The sequence below is a fragment of the Neoarius graeffei genome, chromosome 2 (genome assembly GCF_027579695.1).
Source record: "Neoarius graeffei isolate fNeoGra1 chromosome 2, fNeoGra1.pri, whole genome shotgun sequence".
In the NCBI taxonomy this organism is placed as follows: domain Eukaryota; kingdom Metazoa; phylum Chordata; class Actinopteri; order Siluriformes; family Ariidae; genus Neoarius; species Neoarius graeffei.
The window spans coordinates 119,608,345-119,621,430 of NC_083570.1; the positions used below are offsets into that span (position 1 = coordinate 119,608,345).

At 42.9% G+C, this 13,086-nt stretch overlaps 1 protein-coding gene across 4 annotated transcripts; it reads right to left on the reverse strand.

The window, feature by feature from the left end:
• Nucleotides 1–210: 210 nt before the first annotated feature.
• LOC132882186 (transcription termination factor 1, mitochondrial) lies at nucleotides 211–8,394 on the reverse strand. Of its 4 annotated transcripts, none has more exons than XM_060915472.1 (3): nucleotides 8,014–8,394; nucleotides 7,142–7,630; nucleotides 211–4,026 (listed from the first exon to the last, which is right to left on the reverse strand). In XM_060915472.1, the coding sequence occupies exon 3, from the start codon at nucleotides 3,993–3,995 to the stop codon at nucleotides 2,838–2,840; it is 1,158 nt and encodes a 385-aa protein (XP_060771455.1). In that variant the 5' UTR covers nucleotides 3,996–4,026; nucleotides 7,142–7,630; nucleotides 8,014–8,394; the 3' UTR covers nucleotides 211–2,837. The 4 variants fall into 4 exon arrangements, with proteins under 4 accessions (XP_060771455.1, XP_060771457.1, XP_060771456.1 ...); XM_060915474.1 differs by lacking the exon at nucleotides 8,014–8,394 and having other exon boundaries at nucleotides 7,142–7,266; nucleotides 7,345–8,000; XM_060915473.1 differs by lacking the exon at nucleotides 7,142–7,630.
• Between the last annotated feature and the right edge of the window lie 4,692 nt (nucleotides 8,395–13,086).

Here is a 13,086-nt window from a genome sequence, read left to right on the forward strand (position 1 = left end):
AGCATGAACCGCTAACTCATGGATTCTTCAAATTGAATGTGGTGTATTAGATAACATCTCATCACTTTATTCTTTCAGATTAAATTTTTCTGTAAATTAGATGTAATAGTTAACACGGACTAATAAATTATCGTTGTTATTTTACACATTTTTAATTCCCAGACAATTTTGGGTTGAAAATTGTTTTTCTGTGTCGTTTTACTTTCACTACAGGCTCACTACTCGGTACTTCTACTTCGTTAACACCATATTTTACAAATAAAATTTACATAGGCAAGGCAAGTTTATTTCTATAGCGCATTTCATACACAGTGGCAGTTCAATGTGCTTTACAGAGGTTAAGGTAAAACAGTAAACAATAGAAAATAAAATTACATAAAATAAAGGGGGAAGAAGAGAGAAAAAAATAAGAATTAAACAATAGTAAAAATAAAATAATAAAATGAAGTAAAAGTTCAGAAAAAACAGCAGAATAAAATAGAATAAAAGTTAAGTAAAGTTTAAAACATGGAAAGGTGACTATATCAGTTAACAGAAAGCATCTGAGAACAGCTTGGTCTTTAGTCTAGATTTGAAGCTGCCAACAGCAGGAGCATTTTTGATGTCCTCTGGCAGTTGGTTCCATAGCTGTACTGCATAGTAGCTAAAAGCTGCTTCACCACACTTTGCTTTAACAACAGGTTTTACCAGTAAACTTTGCTGTTTCGATCTGGTAGATCTGATTGGGTTAGGCCGCTGCAACATATCAGAGAGGTAATTGGGCCCTGTACCATTTAGAGATTTGTACACCAGCAGCAATGCTTTAAAGTCAATTCTGTAGCTTACTGGAAGCCAGTGAAGGGACCTTAGAATTGGAGTAATGTGCTCTGTTCTTTTTGTTCGTGTGAGAACCCTCGCCGCTGCATTTTGAACCAGCTGAAGTCGTTTGATGGTCTTTTTTGGCAGGCCTGTGAAAAGGCCATTGCAGTAATCAACCCTACTAGAGATGAAGGAATGTACAAGTTTTTCCAGATCATTTTTTGACATAAGTCCTCTTAGTTTGGAAATGTTTTTTAGGTGATAAAATGCCGATTTAGTGATTGCTTTCATGTGACTGTCAAAGTTTAGCTCGCTGTCAATGAAAACAAGATTTTTAACCATATCTTTTGTTTTAATCCCCTTTGGGTCAAGAATAGTGGTAATCCTGAGTCTTTCATCTTTTTTCCCAAATAGAATTACTTCTACATAGAAAATTGTGTGGTGTACTGTACATTTATTTTTCTGATAAATAGGGCTGACAAGCTAGCATTAGCCACCAGGTAATAATGCCTGGAACGCCTACTCTCAGGTAAAGGTCACTTTCCTTTCAGTGTTGTTATAAGCACACAATGGAGTGACACAGTGCTGTCCAAGAATAATAATAAAAACAATAGTGTGTTCTGATTGGCTGAGAGCAGTATGCATGATCACGCATATCACAAGGATGTGTACAGAGTCAGTTTCAGGTGTATAAAACACTTGGAGGGTGCGGCGTCACTAAGTGTTTTACTCCCCTTATACCACAGCAAAACACTTATGTGTAATTTATTAACGAACGACGCGTTGTGCTTTTTAGCCAATTATAGTTACATTCAGTGCTGTGTCTCGTCTGTGACACAAGTTCGTTATATTATAGCAGCGATAAACATTCGTTCCCTCACCAGCCTTCCTTATTTTTTCTCTTCAGGATTAACCAGTCAGTGCTGTAGTATAAGAGATAATACTGTATGACCACTGGATGGGATATACAGTACGCTGCATTCTAAACCTCCACCTGATCTGCCATTTTGAGACCGGTTCCTTTTCTGTCTCTGTTTGATGAAGGCTTGTGGGATGATTCCTGGTCGAGGATCTCACTGTGGACCAGAAGAGAAGAGCTGAATCTGCAGATACCTTTTTGAAAATAATAAATTAAACTATTTAATCAACATTTATATTAAAAGGGTATAAGTTCTGGGTTTTATTCCTCTGATATTTCCATCTATACAGATATCACCGTGTTATCGGGGGGGAAAAAACATTCAGTAAATAAGCAGATGTACACTACACAGCCAAACGTACGTGCACCCCGCACGATCACACTCGTACATCCTTGTGCTTGGTGAACATCCCATTCCAGATTTATTCCCTTTTCCCTGTTACAATTAGCGCTTCCCTTCTCTTCCACTCGAGTTGGCTGTTGGGATGGGTGTTCCTTCATTCCAGCTACAAGAGCATTACCGAGATCAGGTACTGATGTTAAGATGTTGAGGATCCTCCAGTTCATCCCAAAGATCTTCAGTAGAGTTGACTTCAGTCAGGGTTCTTCACTCCGACTTTAACACACCAGGTCTTCATGGAGCTCCTGTGCTTTGTGTCATGCTGTACAGGTTTAGGCCCAAGTGAAGGGAAATTGTAATCACAGGGTTTGATGGTCAGGTGTTCACATACTTTTGGCTGTGTAGCGTGACCTGAATGGTCAGTTCCAAGCTGGCGAATATGTTAACCCCTTTGCAAACCAGCATAGCACTTTAGCATGTATTAGACGCATTAGCCATTGAGGAACATGATGTGATGTATCCAAAGTGTGAGAATCTCACAAGCTACCCGCTTGTGCTCGAGTGCACACTGATGTGACGTTGGAATAGACACAGGACAGGCTCACAGATGGAGGCACTACGTGCTTCAATGGACATTTTGCGTGACCTGCTAGCTGAACAATCTTCTCCCACCACATACTCTGCCACCTTGCGCCTTAAGCACACACTTGTGTGATGTACATGCACCCAAAGTCAATCTTCAAAACTGGGGTTTTAAAGCTGTAGTCATTTGACAGCCTCTCACACTCCAAGTTCTCTCAGTTTCTCCATTTTAGATGCGAAACGCTTGCTGCTCAAATCCAAGACGCTGATTCCGTTCATCTTAAAGTCATAACCAAGTTGGTGCAGATCGTGCAGCCGCTGTTTCAAGGTGGCGACACTGTAGTCCAGCACTTTAGGCTTCTCTATGATGCTTCTGATATCAATCCCACTTTCAATCAAGCAGTCCAGCTTCTGGTTCAGCGTGTCTGACGAAACAAAGAGTACGGGAGCATAGTTCAGGATGAGCCCCCTCACCTGCACCTGGCTGCAGCCCAGAGACTTGAGCTTCAGCTGCAGGCTTTTGTAGTTCGTTTTCATATTTTCATGCGACAGGTCGAGGATTTTGGCACCATGGCTCTGCAGAAGCTTAAGCGCCTCGTCATCACTGAGATCCAGGACGCTCAAGAGGAACTCGATGTTGGACCTGACACGCTTCGTGCTCCGGATCAGGATGTACACATTTCTGGAAATGACCATGCGTGCAAACTTTTCACTGTCAGCACCTCCAAGGCTCGTGCACACACATTCCAGGAGCTCCACCATTGTCCGGTTCAGTGCCAACGTGTTTGAGAAGATCCTCGGTGCCATGGTTAGGAGGCGGTGCAGATCTTTTGGCTTTATTCCCAATGAACTGAGGTAGTGTATGTTCTTCTCCAGGTTGCCGTTATCACTTGAGCGGAAGAAGGACTCTGGAGAACGGTTTAGGATCTTCACAACCTCGGAATCGCTGTTGAAGATGCTGCGCCACAGACGCCAGCGTTCCTCCAGGTGTTCCTCAGATCTCGTTATGGCACGTGGAAAACGGGAAATTATACTCGCGATGACATCACGGCTTGCGCCTTTCTGTTCAAGGAAATCAATCAATCCTTGCTCGTTGGTTTGGATTTTACGGAAAACTCCAGGTTGACGCCGCCGTGCCATCTGCACATCCACGCCAAGGATACTGAGGTTCTCCAACAAAGACTTGTTCTCAGAACTGGAACCAGCAGACGAGGAGTCTGTTTCAGCATCATGGAGGTCCGTTTTTGTTTCAGTGTGGTCTACATTTCTTGTGCTGAAGTATTTGAATGCAGTAACTGATCGTGATAATTGGCTCCCATGTGGCCTGAGCAAAAACAGAATCCGCTGCAAAGCCATTTTTCGTCACACTCCGTCTGACTCTGCCACTCTGAAAAGAAGAGAAGAAAATAATGCAAGCCGCTGTTATGATGTAAAAGATTCACCAATATGTAAACACTGTGTAATATCAGGAAACCTGAGGCCATGTGATTATAGTCGGAGTCTGGAGGTATGAACCGTGCAGTACCTCCAAACTGTAAAGGGTAACGTTATAGCCAAATATTCAGGGTGAATTCTTTGCCTTTGTCCCAGGGTTACAGGGATTAGTCCCGATCCACCACAACCCTGAGCAAGATAAAGCAGTTAGGCTATGTTCGTACTACAGCGCGTGATGCTTTGTGATGGGTAACTGGGGGAAACCAAAGCACCTGGAGGAAACCTGGGCAGACTCCAAACAGAAAGGCCCCTATTGGCTGTGAGGCGACGGTGCTAACCACTACACCATTGAAGGGTCCCTGAGCTTTGGGAAGTATTCCCAAAACTATCTGCGAGTATTTACCGATGAAAACATTGCCACCAAACAGGCTCTTTACAGCTACAGTTCATGTGCCCGGATACCACATCACACCATCATACTGGAGAGCAAGATTTCAGGTAAACAGAACCCTCAACAAGGTCAGGAACAGTTTATCGCACTTAATATCTTTCCTTTTCAAGAAGAATTGTCAACGCAATTTCCCCAAGTTTACTTTAAGCTCATTTTTGCAGGAATAAATAATTTCATCACAAAGGCGTTGACTTTCAACGGACGGTGTTTGGATCTTCGCAGCCAAACAACATGGCAACTTCACAAGGTATGTACACCAAAGAAACCCCTGTAAAAGCATTTATTTTAGTTCGAACAGCTCCATGATAAAAGTTTCCAAGGTATAGAGTTGTTTTTGTAAGGTTTGGCTCCATCTTGAAGGTATAAACAAACAATTTACTCCAACAATAACATGGACTTATGACAGCACATCGATGGCTCATTGATCATTTTATGTGACACGCTTTTGTTCATTTTTAGTCATTGAAAAAAGTGATCTTTTTAGATTAGATTCACTTTATTCATCCCACATCGGGGAAATTCACGTGTTACAGTAGCAAGAAAATGTCAAACAGATATATATATATATATATATAGATAGTTTAGGCCTATATTACGGCACAGTGGTGTAGTGGTTAGCGCTGTCGCCTCACAGCAAGAAGGTCCTGGGTTCGAGCCCCGGGGCCGGCGAGGGCCTTTCTGTGTGGAGTTTGCATGTTCTCCCCGTGTCCGCGTGGGTTTCCTCCGGGTGCTCTGGTTTCCCCCACAGTCCAAAGACATGCAGGTTAGGTTAACTGGTGACTCTAAATTGACCGTAGGTGTGAATGTGAGTGTGAATGGTTGTCTGTGTCTATGTGTCAGCCCTGTGATGACCTGGCGACTTGTCCAGGGTGTACCCCGCCTTTCGCCCGTAGTCAGCTGGGATAGGCTCCAGCTTGCCTGCGACCCTGTAGAAGGATAAAGCGGCTAGAGATAATGAGATGAGGCCTATATTATTGCACATAATTGCATCGATGAGAGATGGCAGAGGTAGTAGTGGTGAAGTAGTGCAAATATAATGACAAACAGGTTATTGGTGCTACGTTACAAGTTGTGGGTGTTATACAGTCTGACAGCAGCAGGTATGAATGACCTGCGGTATCTCTCCTTCTTACACCGTGGGTGTAGCAGTCTACTACTAAACAAGCTGCTTAAAGCCCCCACAGCCTCATGTAGGGGGTGAGAGGGGTTATCCATGATTGAGGTCAGCTTGGCTAACATCCTCCTCTCACCCACCGCCTCAGTGGAGTCCAGTCCAAGACTGAGCCAGCCCTTCTGACCAGTTTATTAAGTTTCTTCCTGTCCCTCTCTGAACTTCCACAGCCCCAGCAGACCACAGCGTAGAAAATCGCTGATGCTACAACAGAGTCATAAAAAGTCCTAAGCAGTGTCCTGCACACACCAAAAGACCTCAGTCTTCTCAAGAGGTGGAGACGACTTTGGCCCTTCTTGTACAGGACATCCGTGTTGTTAGTCCAGTCCAGTTTGTTGTTGAGGTGAACACCCAGGTATTTGTACTCCTCCATGATCTCAATGTCCAAACCCTGGATGTTCACTGGTGCAATTTGAGGAGCCGTCCTTCTGAAATCGATCACCACCTCCTTTGTCTTGCTGGTGTTGATGCGCAGGTGGTTCAGTTCGCACCAGGCAACAAAGTTGGTGATGACCTCTCTGTACTCCAGATCGTCCCCCTCTGACACACGTCCAACGATGGCTGTATCATCTGAGAACTTCTGGAGGTGGCAGCTGTCCGTGTTGTAGCTGAAGTCAGATGTGTAAAGTGTAAAGAGGAAAGGAGAGAGCGCTGTACCCTGTGGAGCCCCCGTGCTGCAGACTACCACATCAGACACACATTAGACAGCAAGAATTGCGTTGCTGTTTGCTAGTATCCCATGTCTATCTGGCCGCGTGGGATTTAAACTTCATAAAAGTGAAGTCTGTTGATTCGCGGATTTTGTTGCCAGTAAAAATCGCATGGTTACAGAAAATTAGAGCTGAGAGGAGGAGGAGGGAAGCCGAGCTTCGTGTTATCATCATGGTAAATTGCTTGTTTATATCTTCAAGATGTAGCCAAACCTGACAAAAACAACTCTACAAATTGAAATATTTTATAATGGAGCTGTTAGGCCAGTATCTCACTGGGCTGCGACAGCTTGCGACAAATTGCGAACGTCATTCACGACAGAGTTTCAAAAGTGTCTTGAAACATTCGCGGGGCTTCTCAATTTCCTCGCACGAGTCGGAAAGTGTCGCTCCTTCGTCGCTGAAATTTTGAACATGTTCAAAAAATCCGTGCGACAAAATTTCTCTCAAAATAGCCGCAAATGTGTCGCAAAGCTGTCGCGAACCCTTCTCAAGTCAGTTTCCGTGAGGCTTCCTCTACTTCCCTGCCTGCCGAGGGAAAGCCGGGCTGCGACAGCCTGCGACGAGTTGGAGACTCAGCAATTGCGGTAAAATATGCGACTATCAATTCAGTGTGATTCCAAGTGAAAATTGTCGCTAATTCGCATATTTTATCGCAATTGTTGTGTCTCCAACTAGTCGCAGCCCAGTGAGAATTAAAATAAATGCTTTTACGGGTATTTTTTTGTGTACATACCTTGCGAAGTCACCATGTTGTTTGGCCGCAAAGATCCAAACGCCGTCCGTTGAAAGTCGACGTCTTTGCAATAAACTACATTTTTCCTGAGTCGAAATTAAACTTGAAAAACTGCGTTGACAATTCTTCGATAAAAGGAAATATATTCAGCACAATAAACTGCTGGAACTTTTGTTCCTGACCTTGTCGAGGGTTCTGTTTACCTGAACGTTTGCTCTCCAGTATGGAGTTGCGATGTGGTATCCGGGCACATGGCCTCTAGCGTCAATGCTTCGCGATGTTTTCAGTCACACCACAAAACAACTCGCAAAGCTTGGAGAACATTCGCCGTGCATCGCACGATTAGTGGCGATGTTTACTGATTTTTCATCGCCGAGTTTTCGCAAACCCATCGCGAGCCGTAGCGTGAGCAGGGCCTGAGTGAAGACGAATGAATGTCGGGTCAAAGAGCCGGGTTTTGTAGAAAGCTGAGTGAAGTTCGAGCGGTTCCTGAAGAGGAACACGGGGAGGTTTAGATGGACCATTGGACGTGTCATTGAAGGACAAGTTTAATAGGAATTGTAGTTATTTCAGTGAGATGTTTATCCTGGTATTCGGAGTGTTTATCCAACACCTAATTACTAAAGTTTGTTAATTAACTAAACTCATACAACCATTTCTGTAAAAACAGAACCTCCAGACAAATTTCACTTATCATATACAATTCTGTGGATTTATTTATTATTATAAAACAAACAAACAAACAAACAATGTGCGTACTACTTCTGCGATTTAATTTAGCTCGAAAATGTTTTAAAGGTGTGATGGAAACTCCCATGTCTGACTTCAGCCACTGCACAAAAAGAACCTTCTAGAAACTCAGCACAAATTACCTCAGGCGATCGGCTCCATCCCAAATGATGCTTTATTGAACAAATAGTGCACTTGGTAGAGTGTGCAATGTGGACCAACACACCCTATGTAGTGCACCTATATAGGCAGTGGAGAGCTGTTTGGGATTAGGGTAGTAACTCGCTCATTAGCCTAATGCTAACTACCACAAATCCAACAAAACACGAACAAGATTAACAATTTAAATTCATAAAAACCGGACAAAAGTATTTTTATTGTACAGCGGTGTAAGAAAAACGTTCATTAAACCCATTTCCGCTGAACCCAAATTAGCATGAAGCTAGCTAATATCCTTGTGTAGTGATTTAGCAAGCTAAGCTAACAGTAACAAGGTTAGTATTCACAGCGATGCGTTTGGGATTCGGCCTGCACTCTTCTTCTGTCATCGTTCTCAGTGGGTCATAATTATAATTGCGCCCCCTAGAGTTCCAAACACGCCAAAATAAAACTCATCTCTTTTCTTTCTTTTTTCTTTTGTTGAGGTTTGCCACAATAAATACATAAATAGCAAAAGTGGCAGGAGAAGAATAACAGGGCAAAGCCCCAATTAACATTCAACCCCTTAACAAAATACAAAACATTACAAAGCATATTTAGATGATTAAAAACAAGAAAAACAATAAATATAAAAAATAATTATCAATTGACTAAGTAACAAAAATCTCATCTCATTATCTGTAGCCGCTTTATCCTGTTCTACAGGGTCGCAGGCAAGCTGGAGCCTATCCCAGCTGACTACGGGCGAAAGGCGGGGTTCACCCTGGACAAGTCGCCAGGTCATCGCAGGGCTGACACATAGACACAGACAACCATTCACACTCACATTCACACCTACGCTCAATTTAGAGTCACCAGTTAACCTAACCTGCATGTCTTTGGACTGTGGGGGAAACTGGAGCACCCAGAGGAAACCCACGCGGACACGGGGAGAACATGCAAACTCCGCACAGAAAGGCCCTCGCCGGCCACGGGGCTCAAAGCCAGACCTTCTTGCTGTGAGGCGACAGCGCTAACCACTACACCACCGTGTCGCCCAGTAACAAAAATATCCAAGTTAAATAAATATAGGTCATGGTGCCCGATATGAGTACAATCTTGAATTATAATGGCTACGAAGTAGTTTTTTGAACTCAGGAACTGACGTAGACTGCTTTATATAACTAGGGAGACTGTTCCATAATTTTATAGTTCGAGGAAAATATGAGTTAGTGAAATAATCTTGCTTATGTGACGTAAGAGGACAAAAGTTGTTAGAATCATAGTTACGAGTTCTATAATGGCTGGTTGCAGGTGACAAAAAATTGACAAAATTTGCTGTTATTATCCCAACCTTGAATTTGAATAGGGGCATACATGTCAACCTATACGGAATGTCCGTATTTTATACGGATTTAATTCAATAAACGTAGTATACGGGCGTATAAATAAAGTTATATGGATTCTTTAAAAAAACTTCCATATTTATTTAGAGCTATAATCAATTCCCACGATGATAAAAGAGCGCATAACATTTACAAACGTACTGTACACCACAGACAGCCAGTAAAGAGTCTTATGAAATCGCGCGTTATCTTGTGGTAGCGAGACTTCGTTCCACTTTTGATCATGCGCACACCGCATTGCGAGAATCCCACCAACCGGGAAGTCATAGACATATAAACATAGATGCCGCTTTCTGTGTAGAATCATACGTCATCCTCGCCGCCATATTGGATGTGGCAAAGTGGAGATTCTTCAACCGTCTCTGATATAGTGTCTAGACAGTAGCCGAGAATAAAGATCATGGGCGTAAAAATGCGTATGGACGGTATGGACGCGTCCATACCAATATTCAGCTGAGTTTAAAATGTCCATACCATTTTTGAATGGAGAAACCGCGATGCGGGAAACGTTGAATAAAAACGCCAAACGCGGTATCGCTTCCAGCTGATTTTCAGTTGTGAACAGACCTTTCAAAGACGGCTGACTATTGGTGGGGACAGCAGGTAAAAAAGCTTTATGAAGCTTTGATTGGCCCACCTCCCGTTGCCTTGACGTTGCTATGTTTTTTTGTTGTCATTGGCTGTAAGCAGTAGCAAGCGGTAAAATCAGCATCCAGCTCGCTGCTACAGCAAAACCGCACACAGGCAGTGATGTCGGGCAATTAAAGAAAACGTAAGGAAGACATAAGACATTATTTTACCCAGTCAATGGTAAGCTATTCAAAACAAAATAGCCTTGTTAGAGAACCTCTTCAGACAGTGACGTTTTCTTCTGCCAAGCGCTCGACTCCAATTGTTTAGCTTCTGCCTCAGAAGGCAAAAACACCTTAGAACACCTTAACATCTAGCAGTTGTATACACCGTCTCTCTCTCTCTCTCTCTCTCACACACACACACACACACACACACACACACACACTAATAAATGCTTGTAGGTAATGCTAAATGTTTACTTATATTTACTGTAACAGCAAGGAGTTTCTGTTTGCAATCTCTCTCTCACTCACACACACACACACACACACACACACTAATAAATGCTTGTAGGTAATGCTAAATGTTTACTTATATTTACTTTTTTCTTTCTCATTGTTTGCATGTATATGCATATGTATATATGCATGTGTATATGCGTATGTATGTAACCTCTGCAATAAAATGTGAAAATGTAAAAATGTGAAACAATTGTCACTTAACCCTTTCAACTTAATAAATAAACATTTTTGCAAAATGCACTACAACTACCAAAACTCTTCACACTTCTACCACCCATACCTACATTACTTCCAGATTCTGAAATTGCAGTAACTCAAAAGGAAGCACATGATGTTTCAAATATGTGAAAATAGTAAAAGTTGTGTGAAAATGAAGCAGCAGCACATAATTTTGATTGATTGTGTTGTTGTATTTTGGGTAGGTCATCCACTACAGCGAAATTCACAGCAACTTCAATGTCCACTTTCTCTGTGTGATAATGTATTGCCCGTATACATGCAGATGTTAGCCTAAGTCTAAGACTAAGTGTACCTGGTGCTAAAAATCAAAATAACACAAAGGAATGGACAACCAATCATTTGTACAGTGTAGGCCACATTTCGTGCGACAACCATGGCGCACTGGGGCGCTTGGCCAAATTATGTCCCCACCAATATCAACACCGTTTTTACGCCCTTGATAAAGATGCCTCATTCATGTGCTGCGTTTAACTGTACCAACAGGTTTACCGTCCAAACAAGATCACATGGGATTACCTTTCACAGGTGAGACTGGAAAAATACTTTTCATAGTATTTGGTCATTATAACATAATTTTACGAACAGATTTTCCTGACTTTGTGGCTAATATGAAGTCTCGCGCATAATAGTCGCTCAGTGAAACCTGTCTCCAAACAACAAAGTATTTCCTTCATAACTACACTGATAACACTTTGTGTTTTTGTCAAACATTGGAGCTTTGTATTCATTCTGAAGGTTTATTGTTATTAATATTGAATAAAAAGTAACTGGGATATATCATTGTTAATTATCATTCAAATTTTAGGTAAATTATTTTAATTTGCATCTTATACGGATTTTATAAGGGAAATACGGATTTTGGAGGTTGGTTATACAGGTTTGATTGACCAAAGGTTGACATGTATGTAGGAGGACTAAGTCATGTATCTCCCTACGAAATTCTAGAGGGAGTAAATTTAGCTTACACAGCCTGTCATTGTATGTTAACTCTACGGCCGGATAGTTTAGAATAAACTTTGTGGCGCGACGCTGGATGTTTTCCAACAGCTTTCGATGTTTAACTGTATAAGGGGACCACAAAGGCGATGCATATTCTAATACTGGCCTAACTAAAGTCATATACAGTAACTGCCTAGTTGATACATCGTAAATATCACGCCCACAAACGCGCTTCACAAGACCTAACACTTTGTTTCCCTTAGCACAAAGTTCCTCAATATGGGTAGCCCATGTGAGCTTATTAGAAACAACCACCCCGAGATCGAAAGTTTCAGAGGCTGTTTCCAATACCTTCCCAGCTAGTTGATAATTATTTGGAGTCCCTTTACATGATCTCAGCTTTGACATGTGCAAAACCTTGCATTTAGAGATGTTAAACTGCATGCCATAATCCATACTCCAGTCATGGAGACAGTTCAAGTCGCTCTGCAAAGACACGCTGGAACTTGCAGATTCAATAGGGCAATAAAGCTTGCTATCATCTGCAAAGAGGGCGAGGCTCGACCCGTACTCAAGATACCTTGGCATATTGTTAACATATATCTCATCTCATTATCTGTAGCCGCTTTATCCTGTTCTACAGCATCGCAGGCAAGCTGGAGCCTATCCCAGCTGACTACGGGTGAAAGGCGGGGTACACCCTGGACAAGTCACCAGGTCATCACAGGGCTGACACATAGACACAGACAACCATTCACACTCACATTCACACCTACGCTCAATTTAGAGTCACCAGTTAACCTAACCTGCATGTCTTTGGACTGTGGGGGAAACCGGAGCACCCAGAGGAAACCCACGCGGACACGGGGAGAACATGCAAACTCCACACAGAAAGGCCCTCGCCGGCCACGGGGCTCGAACCCGGACCTTCTTGCTGTGAGGCGACAGCGCTAACCACTACACCACCGTGCCACCCCTAGTTTAAATATATTACAGTGAAATATTATACAGTTAATTATAACAATTATAAAGTTAAATATATATTAGAGTTATAATGGGCAGCACGGTGGTGTAGTGGTTAGCGCTGTCGCCTCACAGCAAGAAGGTCTGGGTTTGAGCCCCGTGGCCGGCGAGGGCCTTTCTGTGTGGAGTTTGCATGTTCTCCCCGTGTCCGCGTGGGTTTCCTCCGGGTGCTCCGGTTTCCCCCACAGTCCAAAGACATGCAGGTTAGGTTAACTGGTGACTCTAAATTGAGCGTAGGTGTGAATGTGAGTGTGAATGGTTGTCTGTGTCTATGTGTCAGCCTTGTGATGACTTGGCGACTTGTCCAGGGTGTACCCCGCCTTTCGCCCATAGTCAGCTGGGATAGGCTCCAGCTTGCCTGCGACCCTGTAGAACA

Bases quoted from the DNA above. Each gene is read 5' to 3' on its own strand.
- LOC132882186 (XM_060915473.1), bottom strand. From the start codon at position 3,995: ATGGCTTTGCAGCGGATTCTGTTTTTGCTCAGGCCACATGGGAGCCAA.